At 30.5% G+C, this 27,261-nt stretch overlaps 1 protein-coding gene across 1 annotated transcript in view; it reads right to left on the bottom strand.

Annotated features, from left to right (window-relative positions):
- Nucleotides 1-950: 950 nt before the first annotated feature.
- Nucleotides 951-27,261, bottom strand: part of LOC145277738 (F-box only protein 15-like) — a 61,564-nt gene continuing 35,253 nt past the window's right edge. Inside the window, exons 6-15 of the mRNA XM_080129452.1 lie at nt 26,951-27,193; nt 24,901-25,048; nt 16,124-16,206; nt 13,681-13,736; nt 12,092-12,190; nt 11,213-11,328; nt 7,588-7,649; nt 4,014-4,051; nt 2,688-2,773; nt 951-1,465 (exon numbers count right to left, since the gene is read on the bottom strand). Of these exons, the coding sequence (XP_079985578.1) occupies nt 1,376-1,465; nt 2,688-2,773; nt 4,014-4,051; nt 7,588-7,649; nt 11,213-11,328; nt 12,092-12,190; nt 13,681-13,736; nt 16,124-16,206; nt 24,901-25,048; nt 26,951-27,193 (1,021 nt within the window). The 3' untranslated portion in view covers nt 951-1,375. The remainder of the gene's footprint in view (nt 1,466-2,687; nt 2,774-4,013; nt 4,052-7,587; nt 7,650-11,212; nt 11,329-12,091; nt 12,191-13,680; nt 13,737-16,123; nt 16,207-24,900; nt 25,049-26,950; nt 27,194-27,261) is intronic.

Here is a 27,261-nt window from a genome sequence, read left to right as displayed (position 1 = left end):
TTACCCTCAAGTGTTAATTTTTTTTTTTTTTTTGTAGAATTTCAATTTGTATTACGTTTGAGCAAAACAAAAAAATATTTTTGAACAAGTGGTTGTATTTACAATCTCTTATTAAAAAAAAATTTTTTTTTTCAAATGATTTTAAATAACATTTTATTATTTTTTTTAATTCTTATTTTGTAATTGTAACATTCACTGTTTTGAGTAGAAGGTGACAGAAAGGTGTGAAAATGTTAAGAATTTTTATTTCCAAAGAGCGCAGGCAACAGAGCCAAATCAATCAAGAGTAATATAAAAAAATAAAAATTGGGAATGTCCATAAGGAGTTGGATATGGAATCTGGACATATGGGAGGAAAACTGGTGCAGTTAAGCCACATACGATGGGAGGAATAGGGAAGTATCGTGCCATTAAAGAAAACCAGATTTATGTTCTGTTCTGTGAATAGAGTGAGAGGGCTTAGAAAATTATATATAAAGAGTGTTTAAAAAATGTACTCACAATTTAACTGTTATTAAGTCATCAATTTGAATATTTGCATACATAATTCTTCAATTAGATTTGTCTTGTGTATTTGAAGCTATTCCATTTCACTCGATGTTCACAAATAAAGGTTTTATCATCATCATCATATATATAAATTAAAATGTTGCTATAGGCATTTACGCATTTTCACAGGCCGGAAGAAAGAAATATGTATATATATATATATATATTTATGTATTATAAAGTATAAAAATGTTTGAGCACATTTAAATTTCCTTAAGAAAGAATATTACTGAAGCCAATGACATAAAAAAGCAAGAACTTGTCCGGATAATTTTCATGCCAAAGGAAGAGGAGGGTTTTTTTTTTTTCTCTTTCAATAATCTGTTTTGGATTTGCGAAAGAAACAAATAGATGTCATGGCAGTGTAATAATAGAATGAGAATCATGAAATAATAAAAAAATTTTTTTTTTTTTCTTTACTATGGATAGCACATTTTATTTAAAATTTGACACCACTTTAACATCTTTTTGGGAACTAAGGATTCTTGAGTTTTCAATGATTTCTTCCTCTAATACATTATCGATTTTCATTTATGGGTAAAAAATAATAGGTAACACATATTTGTTTTTCAATAAAGCAGATTAAAAGTGTTGTGGCATTAACAAATAGGGAAGAAAGTGTGTGGGAGGGGGGAAAAGTGGTTGACTCAGTCAATGGGAAGAACCTTAAATAAACTTTAACAATATAGAAAGTATAAAAATGTATTGAAAAAATAAGAATTGTGTCTTTTTTTAATTTTTTTTTTTATATATATATATATAGGGTTGGATGCATTGCCTGTAGATGTGTCTGTGTCTGTTCAAGATGATCTCTAAGCATTAAAGGTCACGTATAGGCGGTACCGAACCACTGGTTAATGGCACTCAATGAAAGTGACAATTCCAGTCGTGTCACATAATTTCTACCATCTTCAACCTGGAAAAGAATGAAAATTTTTATAAGCAATTTGCAAGCCTTATATTTAAGTAGAATTAGATTTTAAAAAAAATGTTTCATACTAGAATTGCCTGTGGCATGGATAAAATACTAGGTAAAATATGGTTGTAAAATAAAAATTTTCTGAAGGTTAAATCCTCAATGTGACTGATACTCAGAATACAACTGCAAATTATTTAAGACTTCTACCTGGTCATGGCTGACAGAATGAAAACATGCTACCTTCATGGATTAAATAAAGAGTTCCATACAGATTTCCAAGTTTGACAAAATACACCTGAAGAAAGTTGGAAATTTTACATCGGCTAAAATGTTGTGCAAGTAACACTCAAAATGAGAACAGTAGTCCAAATAATTCAAAACATACAAAATGGCTTTTCAAAAATAGTCACAATAGATTTTAAAGTTTCAAGAGATTTTGTTTCTAAATCTCAATTCATAATTTATTAGAATTCAGGAGTTAGGCTGACTCTTCCAAATATTTTAAAAAAGAAAAAAAGAAAATCAAACTATACTCTTGAATAAATTTGCAGTAAAATTCACTGAGAAAAACGCCCTTTAAAATATTTTTAAATTTTTAAAATTTAATTTTAAATTTTAAAACTAGCTGTAATTATCTGGTATTACCCAGAATGCAATGAAGTCATTGGAGTTTTTATTTGTTTGCATATTTAGAAACTCAAGATAGACAATTACTATTAATCAATACTAATTTTTTTTAAGGTAATTATTTAGAAATGTTACATATTAGCAGTCGTCTGGGTTGGACTATGTAAATTATAAAATTAAATTGTAGCTAAGTAGGTTATATTCCAATAACATGGTAAAAACAATAAATTAAAATTATTTAGTCAAATGTTTGATTTATCAGCTTAAATGCTATTTGGGTCCAACTTAAAATTTTGACAAAATAAGTTTATTTTTCAGACCCAATCAAACTTGTAAATATAATCTGTTGAAAAATTAGCTACTTTTTCTTAAGCGCTGTTGATTTTTGCACAGAGCTCATGAAAAGCAGGTCTCAGGATTTTCTACAGGAAATCTTTTATAGCTATTTGTTATGTCTTTATGAGTGTAGCCAGATTCAACTGCTGCTGCTAGATGCACTCAAAAGGTTTCATCTAAAAAAAAAATGAAATCTTATTTCTTTGCATATGAATGGCAAATAAAAAATTGAAAGTAAAAAATTAATTTTATTAACCTCATTGATTTCCATATGTAGTTGGCCACGTTCATCTTGATAAGAAATGTAACGAGTGGATTTTGGTTTCATTTCAAATTGGACATCTGCAATAAATAACATTTGGTTCTAACAAAGTTATTTCATCAAATAAAATTAATCAAATGTTTTTCAAAAATAAACTTAATGTGTCATAACCATTTTGTAATTAAATGTGAAATTCCCATTGTTCTGAAGAAGAGTTATACAAAATATTTTGTCAAGTTTTTATTTAAATAATTTCGGTTATAACTTTATCAGATCAAAGCAAACTCATTAATAGAATCTGGTGAAACTTTTTTCTTTTACTCTTGTTCACTCCAAAGAAGACATATTGCCACTTGGACATAAGGGGGCTACTATTTAAGACCATGTGTACAGGGAACTATGTAAGAAGATGAGCGAAACGGCTGTTTACATTACATTTAAACTTCTGCATGTTAGTACAGTCAGAGAAGCAGGAAATAAGGGAATTCCAAAGTTTAGCAGTCTAGAAGAAACAATTAGATCTCTTGGGGATCTCTACAGTAAAAGGGTAGGATTTTGGTGCTAGATGTATGTTGAGGAGGTACAAGTGTGATGAGTTCATCAGAGCACATTTTATTAAAATACCTACAGTAAAAAAAAATACAGGAAATACATGGATGCAACATTGCAGCAATAGAACAGCTTGGTTGGAGACTCTTTTTTTATACCCTGTCTAAGGAGAAACTAGTGGTAGATGCACCATCCCAGATATGACAACACTAAGAGTGAGAAGCATAGATAAAAATTGTTGTTTGATCCCCCTTTCCCACTCTTATTTTATATGCTATCACTACCCCTCTCTGTACAAATCAACTCTAGTTACACATTCCAAAGTAAAAAGGCCTTGAACCTGATTCTTCTATTAAAACTAACATTGAAAGGGGTTATTCCCCCCCCCCCTCTTATTGACAAACGAAAAGAAATGGTTCAATTCTAAAAAGTTTAAATGAAATAATCAGGAATGTTTAAGAATAGAAAAAAGTATTCTTAGCTTTCGGACTAGGATCAAAGTGTAATATCTGTTCTGATGCTGCACTCCACTTTTTTCACTTCACTTTTTTGGTCTTGGTTAATGGAGGAGAGATCCTTCATGATTGCTACATTTTTTATTTTTGTTACTAACCAGAGTGTCCCTTTTTGGGGAGCTGCCCCCCCCCACACACACACACGCACACATTAAAAACCAACCTTGTGTTTAACTTTGCCTTTGTGGAGAGGCAAGTAAACAAAAAAACAACAATAACAAAAAAAAACAAAAAACAATCAAGAATGTTTACTTACAATTACAATTTTCTTTAATGTGGACTTTCACAGGAGAACTGCAGAAAAAAAAAGATTAAAAAAAAGCTGAATAAAAGCAATCAAATTGTTAATGACACAATCGTCTGAGGAATGCAGCTTCATTTAAGAAATTCATCATTTTATGGTTGATAAAATTTATAAACAACCAACTTTAAAATTGAACTTGGTTTTAATCTTCTTTCTTGTTCATTCATTTACACAATTCATAGTCATTTCTCATTAACAATGAAAAGAAATGCAATCTTATTCAAAAACCGATGTTTATAAAACTCTAGCTAAATAATTAGCATGTGCTTTTTAAATCTACTTTATTCAAAGGCAATTTCAAAAACAGTCATTCATTAAGGATCAAAGTGTTGTATCTCTTCTATATTATACTTCATGTTTTCTACCCTTAATCAGTGAAGGAGAAATCCTTTCAGACTGAAACAATTTTAAATTTTTGTTCTAATTCAAAATGTCCCTTTCAGGGTGGCTGGATTTTCCCTACATTAAAAAATTGACCTTGTGTCTAACTCTTGTCTTTGTGGGGAGGAAAATAAATAGGTACTTGGTAATAATCCTAAATCCTAATCACAAGAAATCTTTTGTTTAAATGATATACAAGTTATGAAAATATATTTATGGCACTTAAGCTACACAGAGGCTTTTACATTTTATTCATGTAGGGAATTGTCATGGATGCTTCTGTTGCTTGATCACTATAAAAATATTTTCATAAATTCCTACCTAACTCTAATCACACATTAAGCACTATTTAGTTAACTACTGAAACTCAATACATAAAATATATTATCTCCTTATAAAATTTTATGTGAATAAATAAAATATTGATATTTTTTTTTTGTGTGTGTGTGTGTGTGTGTGTGCATGTAGTAGGCCCCTTCACACAAAGCATGAAGCCACTTGATGTAAGAAGCTAACAAAAATGAAAGAATATTGAAAAGACAAAAAGTGTCTATTGACCTTAGTCTTAAAAAGACCAAGGCTATAATAGAGGTAGGAGGAAAACAGTCAGCAGAAAGCCTGTGGTTCTTGGAAAGAAGCTAGTGGAATAGGAATCTGTATTACAATGGTGTATGAAAACAGTGAATTGATGGAGACCACTAGACCAATGAGTTAAATGAGCTGGAACAAAAGAAGCAGTCAATTCCAAAAAACATGCCATAATAGTGTTTATAGAAAAGATTGAGACTGGCAACACCCCTTTAGTGAGAGTTTGCAGAGAAGAAGGGTGGGACCAATTAAATTACAGATACATTTCTACACTTCATTAAGAACCTTTGAATGGAACAGATTCATCAACTCAAATATGACAACAGAACTACATACATCGTCTGATAATAGATTTGTAGAGATAGAGATTAGTCTCAGGTGTGAGAAAACGTTTACAGCAATAGCGAGAACAGACTTTATGAGAAACAGAAAGAGCAATGGATCTAATATATGAACTCCAAGAAAACTAGCTTGATTTATATCAAACAGTTGATTTAAAAAAAGTGTTTAATGCTCTTTAGAATGGGAAAAACAGTTATTTTATTTAAAATGATTTATCTTGAATTGTAGTTTTCAGGATTTAAAAAAACTTATTGTTTTGAATATAATACTAAAGGAGCAAGTTTTCTTTTTTTTTTTTTTTTAATTTCAACTGAATTCATTTTATTGAGGAATTTTTTTTTTGTAAATTACAGAAAATTCTATTGCTTAAACACTAACTGGCCAGCAGAAAGTTTGTTACTTGAAATACTTGAAACCAAAATTTGGAATAATAAACATTAAGTTCCATGTAAACATAAAATTAAAGCTTCGAAATTTATATAAAAATCAAGTCAAGCCTTCAATAGGCTGCAAAGGAATGTTTAAATAGAAATGCAAAATATTTTGAGCATGAATCAAAACAAGTATTGAATTTAAAAATTATAAAATGGGCAAAGAAAAAGTGATTTAAGGAAATGTTTTTGTAATTTATCCATTTTGTTTTTATTATATCACTTTAGTTAATATCAACAAAACTATTGTATTTATCTCCACTACTTTGTGGATTCCTTGGAAAAGGTTAATGGAGTAAACCCTAACATAAATCTGGTTTGAATTTCCGATAGGCAGATCGTGAAGCACTGCAACACCTATCCTGCAGCTGTGCTGGCTCTAACCATATTGGCTTGCATTTCCTGGTAACTGGGCAAACCTAGGTCTCTTATCACCTGCCCAGGCCTTCATCTGGAGACGTAATTCCAGATTTGACTGTATAGCCACAACAGATTAAATGCAGAACGCCATTGTTTTATGAGACAGAAGGTATCATCGTTGCACGTATATTGGAAAATATGGCAATAATTTTTAGTGTCATTAATTTGTAATTTTAATTTATTATGAATTGTTTAAAAAAAATAGGTAAATTATGCATTGAAATAACTATCTTTGGACATTTTTGACTATGATATATAGAGTACTAGTGGGGGTACCCGGTATTGCCCGGTGTGGAGAAGTGGTGTAGTAAGGAGTCAGTACAAACAGAAAAAAAAAATAGATGCAGCCTGGGTGGAGAGAGGGGGGTAGGGAACGGAGTAGGCAGGCAAGCTAGAACCTGTAATGTAAAGGAGGAAAAGGTGAAAAAAAGCAATCTGCTTAACCCTCACGACCACCATAATATATGACTTCGCCACCGTTCAAATTAAGACTAGTCATTGCAAGCATGTATAATGACTGCAAAAAAAGTGACTCCTCCTTGTACAAAACTGCCCAGTTGAGGGTGAAGGAATGAATGTTTTCAGCCAATTTTTCGATATTTATCATCTGACGGATCGAGCTTAAAAACAATACCGATCTCGTGAGTATGTGTGGAAAGTTTTTGCGAGATATACAAACACACACATTTTGCTTTTTATATATATATATATATTATGTTGCATTATTGATTAAATTAATAGTAATGCATTTTGATGGCAACATAGCAGCGATAAATCCCCCCACCAAAAAAAAAAAAAAAAAAATGTTCGCACTCATTTTAAATTAAAACCGAGATGTGATGCAGAATTGTCAAGTATTTTCTATTTTTTTCCAAGAAAAAGTGTCAAAATAGAGAATGTAAAAGAAAAGTTTTTAAAGTATAAAATTGCATACAATTAACTAGTGAATGATTTCCAGTTTAAATAATAGTAAAAAAAAAACAAAAAAAAAAAACAAAAAAAAACACAGTTACTTCTACTGTTGGACACTTTTTAATCCTCAAGCTGATGTTTCTAAAAAAAATAAATAAAAAATCAAAAAAAAAAATCTATAAGATTGAAGTAGGATGAAGTTTTTATATTTTTTTCCTGACAGTTTCAAAAGAAATATTTTTGGAAACTTTATCTTTTCAAACAACTAAAGAATGCAGAAAGAAGCCCACTAGATGTGTTACTATTAGTTTAATTAACTAATTGGCACAAATGCTAACAAGAAAAGCTTAAAAACATTCAAAGAGCCATTTTTGAAAAAAAACGAAAAAACTCTTATTACAATGGCTTCAACAATGAATTTGATTTGTCCGTAATTCAAGAATGCCTCTTACCTGACACTCCAGAAAATTTCATCTCTTTCTTCCAAAACCGTTGCATGTAACAGACAAGCATTCTGTGTAAAATAAAAAAAAATGGCAGACATTATTTCATCTAGTTTTAAAATCAGACAAATAGAGAATAGTTTTTTTAATTTTAAATTTCAAAGTAAAGACTATTTTTATGTAAACTTTTAAAATATATTTTTTACTATATAAAATTATTCTGAAAAAAAAAAAAAAAAAAATTCTTTGAAGCAATGACTAAAATATATTTGGATTATAAAATTTTTTATATAAAAAAAAAATGTTATAATCAAAATATACAATCATTTCAAAGTAAAAACTTTTTTTTTACGTAAATTCCAGATTAATTTTAAAACTACATAAGTATTAACCAGAAAAGACTTTTCCTCTGTAAACATTGGCGAAAATGGCAAGACTTCTGCTAAACAGAATGCAGAAGTTGAAAATGTTTTAGTAAAAATAACCACCTTTCTTTATGACAGCAAAAAATAATTTATAATCAACTCATTCATTCGCATTCTTTAAATCAGATAAAATAGAAACAGTTTGATATGCTGGACATAATTTCACAAGCCAATAATTTTCACAATTCTTATTGAATTAACTTTAGATTTTTTACATAATGATCCTTAAATGGCACAACTGCCTCTGTAAATCTGTTCTTCACTTCCTCATTAGTAATGTAGTCCATGTATGAAATGTTAAGGATCATTTGGAAGTGTTTCATCTCTGTGGCCTGTATCCTTTTCTCCAGGTCTACAGTTAGGATTTATAACTCACATACAGAAATATGGAGATGACCAGAGAGCGATTCAATCTAATCTTTGAGCTATATAACATTTCTGCCATTTCATACAGGCCTTAGTTTGATTTAGTATGATCAGTTGGATCATATGAAGATCTATAAAACAAAGGAAAGTGAAGTGGTATGGTCATGTCAGGTGTCTCAAACACACTCCTGTAAGATAAAGGCGTAGGGGAAAACAAAGAGTCTGAAGGAATCACTTCCATACTGGAGAAATACTACAGCATCTGTGGCAAGAGTTTAACTACCAACTTTATGTGTGCAGTTCATAGTTAAGCACTGAAAATTATGTTGAATACTGCACTCTGTCATGGCTGTCAAAGATGATGTCACATATTCCCACCAGTGTTATGCTGAAAATAATGGCCTCAGTTACTTTCATCTGGTGACCAGAATTACCATTAAAAGAATAATCTTAAATAAATTTAATTAAAAGAAATAAAACAAGCTTTAAGGGGATTTGGGCTTTTTTTTTTTTTTACATTACAAAAAAAATATGAGAAGAGTGTATTTCATAAAGTTTATTTCGTTTGATTGTTTTATGGTATGTCAACCTATTTCGTTTTTTTTTTAATACTGAATCCAGTAATTTTGGAAAAAAGGTTTTATGCTTCAATTTCTTTATATTTTCACATATTTATGCATGGTGTTTGGTTTGGTTTGGTTTGGTTGTTTTGTAAAAGAAAATTGTTATTTTTGTTTTGGACTTTGCAGAACATGATTGAATTTTGCAAAGAGAAAGGAAATAAAATAACACTAATGCTTGATGTATTTTTTTGTCAGGAAGCCAGTATCTTCAGGCAACATGATCTGGTAGCACCAGATGTCCTAACATGTCTTACCACTCTGGGCCAAAATGAACCTGATAGCAATGGTAACTAAGGGGCAACTCCACATTCCCCACAGCCCCCAAATGAGGCTTCACCACAGGATGTTTTTTAAGGTCATACCCAGGACCATTAAGTTTATAAATGTATACAGTATTTATTTATTAAAAAAAAAAAATCAAATAGGAAATTTAGAAATACAATAATTTTTTCAGCATTTACATACATCAATTTGTTTTATTTTATTGTCTGTTAAATCGTTAATTTACAATTTTAGCTCTTGTGATTTCCTTTATACTAGGGGGGGGGGTACCCGGCGTTGCCCGGATGTTTGTAGGTGTGTGTATGGGGGGGGTGTAATTAATAACCCTGCTTAAATATTATAAAAAAGACGATGTAAAAAAAAAAAAACCCAAAACCAAAACAGAAAAAAAATGGCATAAATAAACCTGTGTATGGGGGAGAGGTAAACTAAAGAATAAGCGAAGTAATAAAAAAAAACATTTGCCGGGTGTTTAAAGGTGTAAAAGAAAAAAAATAGTTTTGGTCGGAAAAAGGGATTGAACCCGGAAGCCTTGACGCGGAGGTGGAAACCAAAGCCAACCTCCCCAGAACCGCTAGACTCTGGAATTCCATTCCAGGTTCCTGCTTCCCTAACTGTACTGACATGCAGAAGTTCAAGTGTAACGTGAACCGACATTTTGCTGCCCAAATCCCAACATAGTGCCCCAGTAGTTGCTGCCCCTGATAGTAGCCCCCTACACCAAAGTGACAATGTGCCTTGTTTGGGGTGAAAATGTAATAAAAAAAACAAAACAAAAAAAACTGCTTAACCGTCTCGACCACGAGTGAGAGTAATTGATTAGCGTGTTAAGTTAAGGCTTATAAAGCTAGTAAAAGAGGTTTGATTGACAGGAAGACGCTAAATGAGGTCATCGCGGGATCGTTATTTTTAGTTTTCACTTCCCCCCAACCCCAGAAAGCAGCGCGAAAGCCGAGAACAACGTTTTAATTTAATTTCACTGTATTTATACTAAAATGCAGGACAAACAGGGGACAGAGCGAAATAGCGTGAATCTCATAAAAGTCGACGTAAATAAATCTAAAGACGACCCGCGTTCCCAAATCCTACATATTATGATATAGGGGGTATATAAACAGTTGTAAGCGATAGTAACGAACCCGGGAGCGTGTGCGAGAAAAGCCTTTGCCAGACATACATGAAATGGTCACACACATTTTGCCTTTTATATATATAGATGAAAAGAAAAACTGTTTAACATCACAAATATAAATTTATTTAATAAATTAAACTTTCGATTATAGTTAAAATTACAAACACTAAAAAGTATATAAAGTGGGGAAATGTCCAACGTTAATAGTATTTCAGGAATGTAACAACAATAAATAATAGTTAACTAATAAAAAAACAAAAATGAGGAGGCAAATAATAATTAACAAAATGATTCTTCCTTAAACCAGCATGAAAATTTTCTATGCAAAGTTTCTATCAGATCTCCCGCTGGCTTGGCAGACCAAGAGAAAGCTCAAGGCATTTCTACTAATCGTGGTGATGAAAAGGTGCTTGTAAATCCAGGTCAAATCACATTAGTCCCTTATGTAGCTCATCATTAACAGACCCAAGCTGTTCAAGAATTGTGCATTGTAGAGCCTATCACTCCACTCGTCTCCATAGTGATCGGTTGAAACACAAATTTCTTGAAGAGGCTGGCATAGTTATCTGTTTGTTAAATATATTGAAATTTTTTTTAGCCTAACACTTGTGAAAAATATGTGACATTTTGAAATGATATTTCATGCATATTTATTTATGCCATGAAAAATTAGTAACTTTATCTGTGATTTACAAGTTTACTTTGATGAAGTGACTATTATTAGAAATTAGCCACTACCAAATAAATATACCAATGCACAAAATAAGGAGGATATGTTTAAATATAAAGAGTCTCATTTGTCTTACCTGTATGACTCCTTTTAATGATTCGGTTTTCCATCCTATGTTGAGTTTAGTGGAGACTGGAGTGTAATCGTAAGTGTTCTCTTCTCTGATCACTGTGAAATGGGCGTGTCCATCACCTACACAGAATAGCATTTCAAATTAATCAAGTAAGAAACAATCAGTAGAAACTGAACAAAAAAGTTAACACAAAATACACATCAAAAACTGATTGTTACATTTTTATACTTTACTTCTCAATAGAAATTTGTTTTAATTTTCAATGATGTGAGAATAACACAATGGACATGTAATGTGAGACTGGCTTAGATCTGATACCTTAGAGGAAGATTAAATATGGGCAGTATAGAAAGATGTATAACAGGAGATGTTGTTCGTATGGCTATATTGAAAGAATGGATGACAGTTCTTAGGTTATTAGATGTAGAACAGTTGAGATAGTAAGAAAATTAATATCATCATTTATTTGTAACAAAAGTGTTAATAACATTTATTCTTTTTCACTTCACACCCATGACAGACGATATAAAAGACAAGAAAGACACAAACTCATTTTGGGGAAATTTCTTCACATTCATTACTGTAATCTCAAAAGGAAAACTGACAGAACCCTTGTTCCCTTAAATGAATGTAATTCACAACTCTCAGCTTTGATATTTTCTCTTAGCTGTCAAATACTCCACTCTGTCCTCTTCCAATTCATTATTCACCCACAAACCCAAATTCTTTATTCCTTTTTCTTTCCTCAATTCACCAACTGACAGGCCTACTAGACGTGCTACTGCTTCTGTGAGTAGTATCTTCTCATTCATTATGAATACTTTCCATATAAAAGACAACAATAATTCACAATAATCGATTCCCTGTTGATCAATTACTTACTGATATTTCCAAGTTGACATTGTAATCCATTGAAATGTTCAAGGTAATATGAAGTTTGCATTCCAGAAAGTTCCAAGGTTAATTGGTAATGATGAAGACCTGGAAGATGAAAGTTTTTTTCCCCCAATTAAAAATTTAAGAAATTAGAAACTCAACAAAAGTCAATTAAATACATTTTATTCATTGATAAAAAAAATAACATGAATTTCTTGATTAGTAACCAAGTAATATAATATGCTGACTAACCTGTTAAAAAAAAAAAATTGTCACCCATGGGATTGTTAATAAAATTTGGAATCCGATAATACAAATAAACTTTAGTCAATGTCTGACATGCCCACCAAGTTTAAGTGATGAACGACTGCTCAATGTTCGTGGAAACTTTGGTGACAGTCTCATTAGTAAAAGTTATGATCTTGAATGGCCTTCACACTTATCAAACAATACTTCCCAATATTTAAGATTCTCTCAAAAGATAATGTTGATTAAAATAATCCCCAGATTATTCTTGAACCGAAAATTAGGACAATGCCAAGAGAGGAGTGTGTCAGAGTTATTGAAAATTTTAGACATTGTATTTAGATGTGCTTGTCATTAATGGCAATTAAAGCAAAAACTGTTGGACATTCATGATTGATGCTTGGTGGACAAGTCAGGTATAAACTGAAGTTTATTCATACTAAATACGACTGGATTGCAGCAAGAATTGCAAATATTAAGTATTCCATAGGGAACATTTTTTTTGGTGGGTGGTGGACAAAAAGGCTCTTCCTGTAATTGTTATCATCATCATTATCATCAACAGTAACATTAAGTAAAATGTATTGCATTGAATGATATAAATTAAAAAGACTATCTTAAAAAAATAAAAAGTGTAAATTTCCATTTTCTGTCACATTAAAAAATATATAAACAAAAATTTCAGAAACGAGAGAAAATATTTTAATTTGAGAAAATATTATTTCCTTAGTAAACAACTGTTTTCTACTTGAATAAAAACTATGTTGTATGGTAAAAAGTTATTTATCAAAATAGTAATATATATATCATTTGGATTATTCGATCTATTGTTCTCATCTGGGATGCTATTCTCACAACGTTTTGTCCAATATAATCTCTGATCTTCTTCAGGTATATCCTATGCATACAGATCCCTAAGTTTGACCAGATTTATCTGAACAAGGTCAGAGGTTACCATCAGACAAAATGTTGTGAGAAAAACATCCAAGATGAGAACAGCAGTCCAAATAATATAAATCAATCCTCATCTCAAAAATCCTAAAACATAGTAATTCAATGCTGATAAAATTTCTAAAAACTAAAATAACAATTACTATTATTAATACTAAAAATAAGTAATACAATATTTATTATGATTAATAACAATTACTTTAACCTAGTATGATTATTAAATGTTAGTAGGTTAAATATTACTATAACATTTAATAAGATAATTACTAATAATACTGATGTTTAAATTATTATTACTGCAACTAATGATGACAAACACATTCTTGCATCAAAAATGAAAAACATTTATTTCAAACTTTCTTGGAAGTTTGTGGCTATTTGAAAAATCCATTACTCACCAAATAATGGATCAATATCATCTTCTATCACATTAGGGTATGATGGAATGTAGGGTCTGAAAAGAGAAAAATTATATAATTACTTTTAAGTAATGTATATCTTATTTTCCATTTTATATATACATATATAAATACATATACATATACGTTGCCTCCAGTAAGATATGCAACACGCCACCTGCCGGAATATCTCCAACTGAAGTATATCTGAAGACATGTAAATATGTATATAACTTTTCTGCCTAATATATTATTGTTATACCTTTACTTTCCATGTTCTTGTTAATTATTTGTACAGACACAACAGATTCAATTTGGTTTGACTTGAGAAAAGGAAAATAAATAAATAAATAAATAAAATAAAAATAAACAAATAAATGACCAAATAAAATAAATTTTTTTTTTTGGGGGGGGAATTTGTCTTTATTTTCATTGGTCAAAAAGAATTATTAATATATTGGTATAATGTGTGCAAAAAGAAGCTATTTGTTTCTTTTTATAAATCACATTAAGTTTTTTTTTTTTTAATACATATAAAAAACACTTTTCAAATATATATATATATATATACACACACACACACACATTACACACATACAGATATAATCCTATTCAAATGCATATACATACAAATATAATCCTATTCAAATACATATAAATATAATCCTATTCAAATACATACATACACACATACAAATATTCATTTTTTTTTTTTTAACAAAAACTGGAAACATTCTGTTAGGTATTAGTTGGTTAATTTGGTTAGTAAGATAAGTATACATCTTGCCATCTCAAGAAGGGTCCGCCATGCTCTTTCAGCGGTGCCATTTTGAAATAAGGAATACAGCACAGATTTCTCATGTTTAATACGATGGTTAATTAATAGAAGTTCAAAATCTTTACTAGTAAATTCAGATCATCGAAATCATTAGTAGTCAAAAACATTTAACATGCTTGGTCTACCAGAGATCAAATTTAAGTATTTTTTAAGATTGTTGCCACTAGCACAATAGGTATAATGTTTATTTCTTTCAGGGACCATATTGTTTTCAAGTCATTCTTAAGGTCCTGATATTTAAAAAAAAAAATTGTGTTCAGTTTTAATGAAAGCATAGTCATTAGAGACTGTTACACCAATAATGAGAGCAGTCCCTTCAGGTTTGTCCCATATGACAATGTCTGGTTTGAGGGCTTTACCTGTTATGTATCTATCCGCTTGTATATCTTTATCATAGAACACTGTCACTTTTCGATTTGATGTTATCGGTGAAGGTTCATGCTCCCAGATGTTCAGCAATCTGTCAAACTGTAATTTTTTTTTATTTTACTTCAGTTGAAATTCTCAGAAATTAAGGAGCCCACTACACCTGGGGCTAACACTTGAATTCTATATGAGATACATAGATATTCAAATATTTCATTAAAGTTCTTTATCTCTCAAACACTGAGTTAGTAAAGAAATTGGAAACATAATTTTCCTCTCCCCAATTAACAATTTTCATATGTTGTAGTATAACTTTCGTTTTAGTCTCTTTATCTTACTGAATTCTAGGACAAGAATTTATCTAGTCTGGTGGAGTATCTAGCTTCATGCTATTACTTGAGGTAACATCACTTGAAGAAGGTACACCATTCCTCGTAAAAGCTAATGTGGGTTAGCCATAGAAAGGAGATCTTATTTGGGCTGCGAATACTATGTGATTTTAAATATTTGGTCAGGGTTTACTTCTAGGGAAAAGTATTCTAATGCCAGGTTGTTCTGACAAACCCCTGTACAGAGAGATTTTAGACACTCAAGGATAGTGTCTAGTAAGCATTATGTGTGTGTATGTGTGTGTTCAAATAAAAGTTACATACAATATAAGATACCTACAAAGTTGATATATTTTTTTTCTTATTGCTTCGAACAAAATACAGGAACATTTTTTTAAATATTCATTCTTGTGTGTGTGTGTGTGGGGGGGGTCAATGGAGTAATTTTTTGATGTACAATGTAGTAATCCATCAATAATGTTTTTTCTGGTGCCATAGAAAGAGAGAGAGGCGAGGTGATAGAGAGCGTGATGATAGAGAGGGCAGGAGATAAGCCAAGAATAGAGAGAGATAAGGAAGAGAGAGAAGTTTTGAAATAAAGATGTTACACACACACACACTTTTTAACTCTATGTTGTTGTCTGTACCCCCAGGCAATGTTAGGTAATCATGCTAATCTATATACAAAAGTTGTAATTTATGTTCAGATTTTACACCTGGGCAATGCTAGGTAAGTCTGCTAGTTTCCTACAAAAGACATCAACATGCATTATTATACTATTTATTTCTAGCATTCAATATTCAACAATAATAATGGCATAGAACACTCAAACATATATGCTCCACCTTGTCTGACAACCCAACAAAAAAGCTGTTTTATTGGAGTTTAAAAAAATGAGTCTTCACGTACCGGGAGCTGGTGCCAAGCAAACATCTCTGGACAAGTTTATGAAAATGAAAACATGCAACAATGAATGACAACTCTCCACCATCCTAAAAATAAAAAGAAAAAAAAAAAGAAACATCATTTCATAAAATGTTTTCCCAAATAAAGATGAAATAATCAGATAAAAACAATAGTAGTTTTTTTTTTTGCAATATGAAAAGCAAATAATAAATAAAAGCAAAAAAACTATTGTTTTTCATTTTTACACTTAACTGAAACATTAAATATTTTTAGCATTCTTATATTATTAAAGTGCGGCAGTTAATAAATTTATTATCCAAGTATTTATGTCCCATACGTAGATGGATATAAGAATGAATGAAGACATGCTGCCATCTGTGGCAGCAAGTAATACTCTAAAAGAACTGCAATAATTTAGAAAACAGTCATTTTATTGGCATTGGACAGTCAAAAACAACAGGTCAAGGAAATTTATAGTCTATACAGAGTCAAGATCCTAACTTGAGAACCTGAAAAACCTATGACCAATCCATTTATTTCATTTTGCAAAATAATCGATAACCTCAGCAACACACAAACAATCATCTTCTGTTGGAGTAATAATAACATTCATAGAAACAAAAAGAAGATAAAGTTTAAAAACAAACACCCAATTTTAATATGTACATCTAAAACAAACAATAAAGGAATTGTACAAAGAAATATAAATACTCTACCTGATTTCTATAGATAATTCCTTAACAAATGATAACAAAATCAGATCTTTCTACTAAAAATATTACAAAAAAATGATTATTCTATATTTACTTTTGATTGGCATTTAGTGACCCACCTAGGTGTTGATATGCTGTAAACTAAATCAAACCATTATATGCCAGCTAATAATTTATTTAAAAGAGAGCAAAACGTTATTTTCAAAACCCTTCCTATTATGTACTAGCTCCAGATTTCGTCCCACTTGTCATTTTGTTAGCAATATATACATGTGTGTGGGTGCATGTATGTATATATGCATATATTTAAAAGGATAAATTTTAAATATGAACTAGTTTGAGTGAAATAAAAAGGAAGAGATTGCCATCTACCAACAGACTTTTTGTGGTGACTGCTGCTAGTTGTAAAAAATAAATAAATAAAAATCAGAGTTGTGTTTTCTGTGATATTAGCATTGTGTAAATTTTAAAATAAAATACATATGAAATACATTTATAAGTCAAATTATTATATTATATTATGAAAAATAAACAAATATTTGTTTAAAATTAATATTTCGGCAATAGCCACCATTCTCAGAATTTTATATATATTTTTTCTTTATTTTATTTATGGTAAATCGAAGAAAAAGTTAGTAAAGAGTCCATGCGTTGTTCGTCTGCAGTGTTATTTTCAAATGCCGTAAGAATATGCTTGCCGTTATGAAAGTTAGAGTTGAATTTTCCAGGATATAAGCATTGTTTAAATTTTAAAATAAAATACATATGAAATAGGTTTATAAGCCAAATTACAGCGCAATATTATGAAAAATATTTATTTAAAATGAAATATGTATAAAGTTTTAAAATTCAATTTCAGTAAACGCTTCTAACACAAAAAAAACTACCCTGATAAATATCTATTTGTTTAAAATGAATATTTCGCCGATAGACACCATCTTTAGAATTTTATAAATTTTTCTTTTTTTTCTTTGCCATGATGGAGAAAAAGTTAGTAAAGAGAATGTACAAAATTTATAAAAAAAAAAAAGAAATGGAATTAACAAAAAACATTTTTACAGACTGTTAAAAAAAAAAAAAAAAAAAAAAAAAATGCCCTTGCCCTCTAAATCTGTCCCCTCTACTCTTCTATAGATGGTATCTTCATATTCTAAATTTATTTTACATGGAGTTAGCTTTCTGCTAGGTAGAGCACTATAGCTAGTTGGAAGGACTTGAAGCTAAGTAAATTTTATCTATCCATTTTTGTATGGATAGATTATATGCAAATCAAATCTATTTGTTTTTGTTTTTTTGCTTTGTATTTTCTTCAGGTATTTTTAACTATATTTTATTCACTTATTTTAAAACAAATTAATTATTAAAAACAGATGGGTTTCCTCACCATGATTAATAGATACAGCATTTCTACTTATTGTTAGAAGGGTCTAAGCAGTTAGCTTTCTTTTCACCTTTCTTTCCTCTTTCACATTACAGGTTCAAGCCTGTCTGCCTCCCCCTCACACACACCTCTCTCCACCTGGGTTGCCTACTGCATCTAATTTATTTATTTTTTTCAATATCCTTATTATATCACCTCTCCACACTTGAGCAACAGCAGGTACCCCCGCTAGTACCTGTATAAAGTTTTAAATAAATGACTAAAGAGTGGCTAACAAAGTTTTTGCTAAGTGATTCCAAATAGTAATTGTCTGTATTTTTGAGATGAGGTGTTTTCATTGATTGAGATTGTCGGACTGACTTCCTCCTCTTGGTTGTTATTGTCACAACGTTTCGGCCGTTTTGCCCTCCGGCCTTCGTCAGGTGTTTTGTATCGAAACGGTTCCCCAGTTCGAAACAAAACACCTGACGAAGGCCGGAGGGCAAAACGGCCGAAACGTTGTGACAATAACAACCAAGAGGAGGAAGTCAGTCCGACAATCTCAATCAATGATTCCAAATATCCTAGACTTTTTAACAATTTAAAAAAAATTTGTTTTGTTCAATGAAAATCGCTGCTGACAGTTTATGTTCACAAGAAAACTTCTTGATACTTCAAGGTTGTTTGTTGGTGAGATGGTTAATAATGCTTTAAGTGTTTACTAAGTCAGTTATTAGACGTCAGAGTTTCACTGAATTTGGGAAACAAGGTGTTCAGAATATGTCAAGCATCTGATGAATGATATTCACTTGGTTGCACATCTCTGAACAATTTCACGTCACCAAGATGGCAGTCAAGAATCAAATGTGACGTATTTAGCAGCGAACTGATTGAATCCAAAATTCGACAATTTTTATACTAGCTTTGGAAGGTTTTCATTGGTTGTTTAGCACAGCCGGTGGTTATAAAAATGATTGGCGAATTTATTCGTCTCATACCCCAATTAGGAGTCAAAAACATTTTACACACCCCTTTTTTTAATAGAATGGAAAAATTCTTTCGGATTCAATTTTGGTTTGACTTGAGAAAAGGAAAGAAAAATAAATAAAAATAAAACAAACAAATAAATGAACAAATAAAAATAAACCAATAAAATATTTTTTGTTTTTTTTGTTTTGGGAGAATTTGTCTTTATTCTCATTGGTCAAAAGAAATTGTTAATATATTGGTATAATGTGTGCAAAAAGAAGCCATTTTTTTATACATATAAAAATAAACACTTTTCAAATATATATAAACATATTAATAGAATACTTTTCAAATACATATAAACATATGCACAAAAATTCACAAATATACATTTTGTTTTTAACAAATGTTTGCCAAAAAAAAAGATACAAAAAAAAATATTATTTGATAAAAAGGAAATTTACAACAAGTTTTTAACAAGTGATTTTTAAAATTTTTTTTTTTAACAAAAACTGGAAACATTATGTTAGGTATTAGTTGGTTAATTTGGTTAGTAAGGTAGAAATGGTCGCAGTTTAACATCGTGCCCAGGACAATTTACAATTTCTTTTTTTCTTTTTTTTGGTGTGATTTTAACTGTTCATGCTTCTCTTTTTAGGTTTCTTAGATTATTTCTCCCCCTCGGGCTAACCGGACCTGCTAAGTCACAATGCACAAGTGAGAGAATTTTCGTAGCTTTTTTGTCTGGCGTTTGGCTTATATATTTTGTCATTTTCCCCTATGCACACACATCACAATTTGGGAGATCGTCTCAAGGTATTATTTTCATGCCTTCGACTACATTTGGTAATTTTTTAATATCAGCCGTATTGCAGTGTCCTAGAATTTTATGCCAGGTTTCTAAGTTGTGACAGGCAGTTTCTGAGGGAACCATACTTTTTAAGTAATATAGTCGGCCATTTTCAAGACTATATCATTTATTTGACTACTGTCGGCAAGTTCGACAAAATGACTTTGTGGATTAAAGTTTGAATCAAAATTAATAAAATCAGATTCCTTGGTGATGACGTGTGCTGTAGCACCACAGTCTACAAGGAGATTTTTACCATTTGTGGTATTGTCAAAGTTACATGTGAATAGAAATGTATGTTCTTCCTCAAAGTTCTCAACGTTTTTTACAGAGTCTATTTTAGAGACGTTAGTTCTGTATATAGTGATATGATTTTCGGTTTCCCTTTTGATAAATAATGTACTTTCATCCTCGTTACGTTTCAGAGACGTTAGTTCTGTATATAGTGATACGATTTTCGGTTTCCCTTTTGATAAATAATGTACTTTCATCCTCGTTACGTTTCAGAGACATTAGTTCTGTATATAGTGATACGATTTTCGGTTTCCCTTTTGATAAATAATGTACTTTCATCCTCGTTATGTTTCAGAGACATTAGTTCTGTATATAGTGATACGATTTTCGGTTTCCCTTTTGATAGATAATGTACTTTCATCCTCATTACGTTTCAGAGACATTAGTTCTGTATATAGTGATATGATTTTCGGTTTCCCTTTTGATAAATAATGTACTTTCATCCTCGTTACGTTTCAGAGACATTAGTTCTGTATATAGTGATATGATTTTCGGTTTCCCTTTTGATAGATAATGTTCTCTTAATATGTTTAATGTTTTCCGTCCATCATCCAATGTATCTCTTATAATCAGAGACAGACTTCTATCGTCTAAGCACTGAATCAGTTCTGCAAAAACAGTCACATTCTTTTTGAGAAATTTGGGGTCGTTAGGATTCTCTGTTGGAGATTGTATCACTTTGTGTAGTTTTCGAATCCTTAGATATCCCAGAAATTTTACCTGCCACAATTCGAATTTAGATTCCGATCCATCAAAGAAAAGATGATGGCTGGGCGTATAACCTGTTAAGTGTTGTGACATTATGTTGAACAAAGATGGTGGCATAGTTCAGATCAGATCCTGACTGTAATTGGCAGTAACCAAGATGGCGGCCAAAAATCAAATGCGGTCCATGATGTATTTAGCGGCGAACTGATTGAATCCAAAATTCGACAATTTTTATACTAACTTTGGAAGATTTTCATTGGTTGTTTAGCACAGCCAATGGTTATAAAAATGATTGGCGAATTTATTCGTCTCATACCCCCATTAGGAGTCAAAAACATTTTACACGGTTAATGTTCTGACAAAATAAGAGGGTCAGATTAATAATGAGAATTCCGATTGTGGTCACACAATAACTGTATACGGTTTTAAATAAATGACTGGAGATCAGCTAATAAAGATTTTGCTGAGTGATACCAAGACCTTCATAATTTTAAAGATGTGTTTTGTCCAACACGAATTGCTGTTAATGACAATTATACCAAAGTCGCATTCATAAGAAAATTTTTTCATGTTAATATTGTGGATTAAATATGTCAATGTTTGATTTTCCTCCCAAATACATCAATGCTGAGCATAGTATTAAATTATTAATAAAAAAATATGAAATATGTTTAATTATGTTTGAATAAATTCAAAAATATAATTCAATGGCTTATTCTTATTGTTTCAAATAATTTAATAACACTTAATCATAAAAAAGAATTTAATTGATATGTTTTGATTTACTTGTTTAAATAAATGTTGTTTTTTTAAATTTTTTTTTACTTGATTTCTGTATAGTTTGTTTGGATTTACATTTGATGAATAATTCATTATAAGAAAGAATAAGGTTACAATCTAAATATAAACAGACGTTTGCTAATGATGTTAATGCTGAATCCCAGTAAAAATGGACAAACGGTGCAGTTTCATGCCTTAAGACATATATTTGAATTCAGCATCATGGAAAACCACTATATAGACATACATATCAAGTTTTTGAGTAATATGAAAAAAGAGCTCCAAAAAGGCATTTTTTTTAGCCCTAAAAGTCCCAGAGGGATGAAACCAGAATTTTGCCAGGGTCACACATACTGAATTTATATTAAGAACAAGGGCCTCCACATTTTGCCCAAGTTTCAGGAAAATCTAATAGATCGATCAAATGCTATAAGGCAAAAAGGGGCATTTTTTACCTCTTTTGAGCCCCTGGGGATGCCAAATCCCAGTGTAAATGGATAAGTGCAGTCTCAGGCCTTAACACATGTATATTTAAGTTGACCATCGTGAAAAACCACTATACAGTCAGACATATCAAGTTTTTGTTGAGAAATATGATAAAAGAGCCACAAAAAGGTTTTTAGCACTAAAAATCCCTGGTGATGCAAACCAGAATTTCACCATGGTCACACATACTGGATTTATATTAAGAATAATGGGCTTCATATTTTAGCCAAGTTTCAGAAAAATCTAATCGATGGATCAAAAGTTATGGGGAAAAAAAGTGTCATTTTGACCATTTGGAGGCATTTTTGACCTCTTTTGAGCCCCTGGGGATGCAAAGGGGAATTTTCACAAAAATTTTTTTTACTGTGCACATCTACTTAATGAAATACAATTTGTGGCAAAATTTCAGGAAAAACTAATGGACGGTTATCTGGCAATCGTCCAGGTACATCGATGCCACTGAATACATAGGTCTCTCTTCGATAAATCGGGGGCCAAAAAGAGATATGTCAGCCATGAGATTTAGATTTTTTCTTGTAACACATTGTTTGATTCAAGATAAGCTCTCCATATTATACTCCCAAGTGCTGCATATGGATGGCAAGACAATAAAACAGTACAGTTAAACACAGATTTATATATATAGATGAATTTATTAAAATCTTTGTGGAATTTCCACAAAACAACTCAATAGACCAAAGTGGGTGGGGTTGGGGTGGGGGTGAACACAAGTAACATAGCTACAAAAATGTAAGTGAACAAATGACTAAAAAAAATCACTGCCTGGTAGTTCAATTAGGGTGGGGGAAGGGCTGTTTATTGATGCATTTTAGCCTTGCTATGATTTCACATCACATATTAAATTTTGATTCTGTCTAGCCAATTTTCATGTTATTAACACTATAATATCATACATCATTACAGTCTGTTTAAGAAACTATGCAATTCCTTTTGGACAATTAATGCAAAAGTATTTTTTCATTTATGAGAAAAAAAAATCATATATTTAATGCAAGAATATAAAAAAGACTTATCTCCTTTATAACTAAAATTGTTTTTCTTTTTCTGTATAAGTTTAGAAAATGTGAAAACAAATGAAAATTAAAAACAAATCATTTCACAGCTTCCCAGGCAATACTAAGTAGGTACATTATTAGAACTAGATCTTGGGAAAAGAAAAATTTTGAATCAAAGCTGATTATGTATAAACTAGACTTTCTGTCCATTTAACGAGCAAAGGTTATAGCCTATTGACTAAGAATGAATGCTTTATGCCAAATAAATACTTGAATGTGGTTAAATTTGTGCTCATTTTTGCATTAAATACTAATTCCTATTAATCACCAACTGTGCACTGAATGGATACCATAATGCTTGGTTTGGTACACCTTATAAAAAAAGATCAGTCTAGTAGTTTCCAAGAAAAAGTGGAACGAATAAACAGACTAAGAGAATTATTGTGAAACAAATCTTCCGAATTATCAACAACTTTTATAATTCATCCTGTATATATGGCTGGACCTGTGTAAATTACACTATTCTTATTTTCTTTTCATCTGTGTCTGAGATGACTTTTTAAAAAAATTATCTTTGTCTACATAACTAGACTGTGCAAAAGAGATTATATATTCTTCTCTTAATATTTTAAAATCTATTTTTATCTAGCCTATTTTATGTTGTAACATAGCGATTAAAAAATATTGTTTGGAAAAACAAACAAATATTAACTCTGTGAAATGTTAGATTTAAAAATAAGTAATGTTGGGATAATTAATTGGAATCAGAAATTAAAAAAAAAATATTTAAAAAAAAATGGAACTTTTGAGGGTTTTGGAACTAGTAAAATAAAAATTTGAATCTATTTTCTGATTCTTTTTTGTTTCTTTTCAATTCCAAAAACGATTCTTTTACTTAATTTTTTTTTATTTTTGTTTAAAACTTAATTTTCCAGAACTCATAATAATGATGAAATAAGAATTTATTGATTTTAAACTACTAGTAAAATTAAATATATAGATTACCCCCACAAGTGTATTTCTACATTTGAAAAATATATGAACACATTACATAGGTTTTTACTGTAATCTGACTCCTACTCTAAAAAAAAAAAAAAAAAAAAAAAAAACACTTTATATCTAGAAATATAAAAAGAATCAGAATTAGGAAAAATATTGGTACTGTCCTATCACTAAAAATAATACTAAAAAAGAAAGTTTATAGACCAATGAACACCAGTGTCTTGAAGAATCTATGATTCTAAATAAACTGCAACAGGTAACAATGGTAATAATAACAAATTTTGCTACTCTAAATGCCATGTACATATTTTAATAGCAAATTCACTCAACTTATAAAAAAAACAAGCATATTTTGTAAACATTGTGAAGCAAAACTTCCGCCTCACCAACAACTTTTTTTAATTAAATTCACCCTACTCCTTTAAAAAAAAAAAAAAAAGAAATAATACAGCCGATTTGTTTACAATATAAATAATACTAATATTCATTTAAATATATACTGAATTATCTCCCTTAGTGTTACACACAAAGGATTTATTTTTTATACATGTAACTATTGCAACAAATAGGATGCATATTACTATATATTAAAGATAACCTACTTTCCACGTAGCAATCATTAGTCCACGAAGAGGTGTGTGATGGAGGCTGACAAGAGCATCTTCTCCAACCATAGAATCTGCAGAGACAAATGATGACCAACCGGCAGCAGGAAAAGAAGCTTCTAATAACAAAGACTTCTGATGAGGGCTAAAAAAAATTCCAAAATAAATAAAAAGCTAGGAAAGAAGCCGTTTTAGTGAAATAATAAAGAAACAAAAGAAAATAAAAATAAATGCTTGTAAAGCAATTGCAGATTTTTAGAGTACATATAAAAGTAGATTTTATTCATCTTGTTCTTAGACTATTGACAGAGGCCCCTTTATATTTATTTATTAATGAGTAAGCACTTAACGAGGCCAAAAACCACTTGGCATAAGAGTTAAAAAGGATAAAAAATGATGAATAGAATCAATAAAATCTGAGTAGTTATGATCATGAATATTTGTTGACATTAGATTTAAAAACAACCATGATAATTCCTACTAGCCATTACTTCCACATCTTTTTTTCATATAATAATGAATTGTCACTTATCAAGGCCAAAAGCTAAAAAGAGAATAAAAGTTAATGAAATTGCAAGCTGAAAACGACCATGAAAAAATGAATGGAATGTATAAAATTTGACTACTTAAGAGGACAGCTTGACAAGTATTGGTTAACATTGGACTTTAAGGCAACCATTTTGTAATTAGCAAGGAAGCAATCTCAAAGTAATGTGTTTCACAGATACAAAATTTCATGTAAATTGCATTTGATGTTAAAAACATGATAGAAGAAATAAAGGTTTGCAGTTGTGGCAATAGGATTAGTTCTTATTGTGAATATCTTATCAGAAAGAACCAGAGACTGGAAATCAGTCGTGCACCGGTCATGGAAACAGCTGTGTTTCAAAATTTATAATGATGGGTTAATTAGTTTAGGAGTGAATCCTGTACATACACAAATATCTAAATAACTTTATATAAATAGAGATACAAGTAGTTTAAAAATGAAGAGATTATGCTTCCAAAATTTATAACTCTAATAACACGTAGTGTCATTAATGATTTATTTACTCATGTACATTTCAACCTACCTGCAGTTATTTCTTTTTTTTTTTTATGTGAATATCCATCATAGAAACTACTGACACTCTGAAGTAGCCAAAATGGTCAATAATATTTCTTTTTATATGAATCAGAATATTAATATTTTTAACCTGCTGTTGGCATTGGCTTCTCTGATTCCTTTTCAGAATCAGGTGCTAACAAAAAGAACCATGTAAAGGTTGTCAACATCCATAGTGAATATAGTGCTGTGGATCCAACAAGTCTTATAAAGTACAAGATCTTTTTCGCAAGCTGAACCTTTCCTATTGTACAAAAGAAGGAAGAATGGGTTTGTTACCAACTGCCTGAGATATTTTACTTGTGATAGGATGCTGAATGGATCACCACAATTTTTGGAACATCTGAGTGTTAATAATGATCTAGAAACTCAAATAATTAAAATTACCTTGTGTCACATCTTGCCCTTGCTAATAAATAAATAAATATTCAGTTCTTGGCCAAAATTACACTATGTTAAAAAGAAAAATATGTATGATGTACGTACCCGTGATAAAATGAAAATATATTTTTAAAAATCACATAAATTGATCAAGTAGTTTTATTTTTATGAAAAAAATCATTTTTTAGCAATTAATGGGAATTCGTAGGCATTATATCTTTAAATCTAGCAAGCATGAAATATTATTCAGTTATTTCTCTTGTTTTTTGAAATTTTTTTCAAAATGGTAGATGAGAAAGTCACTTATCATATACTCATAAAATTTGATTTTCTTTATAAAAATTAAACTACTTGATCAATTTATGTAATTTTTGGAATATGATAATTTCCTTTCAGCACAGGTACAGAGCTCATATAAGTTTTGTGTTTATTAATATAGGAAAAATTCTGGATAAAAACCAAATATTCATACGACTTTCATGTTATTTTTGTTGGAAAAATGTTTACATACCAAAATATGTTTAAAATATGAACTTGTTGATTTTTTTTTCTACAACTCACCCATCAAGCAGTGGACGTCCATCTTTGCGGAAGAAGATGGGATTAATTGAAAACACTTGACAAGTCTTTATAGATTTCAGCATGGGGGCATTCTGGCAATAAAAAGGTACCACAACAGCCATTGAATGAAAGAACATATCTTGGCATCGCATTTCAAAGAACTGGCCTCCTCGACTGTTGCTGCGAGATGAGCTGCCCAGACTTGAACCAATCAAGTTTAGAACCCATGTTATACCAGCCTTCCTAGAAAAAAAATAATAAAAACATGAGAGGTTGCTTGAAGCATTATCTAGTGTGTATATAAAGGTAAT

Source organism: Euprymna scolopes, chromosome 6 (assembly GCF_053919585.1).
Source record: "Euprymna scolopes isolate OS-2025 chromosome 6, ASM5391958v1, whole genome shotgun sequence".
NCBI classification, from domain to species: domain Eukaryota; kingdom Metazoa; phylum Mollusca; class Cephalopoda; order Sepiida; family Sepiolidae; genus Euprymna; species Euprymna scolopes.
This window is presented reverse-complemented; position numbering and strand designations above follow the sequence as displayed.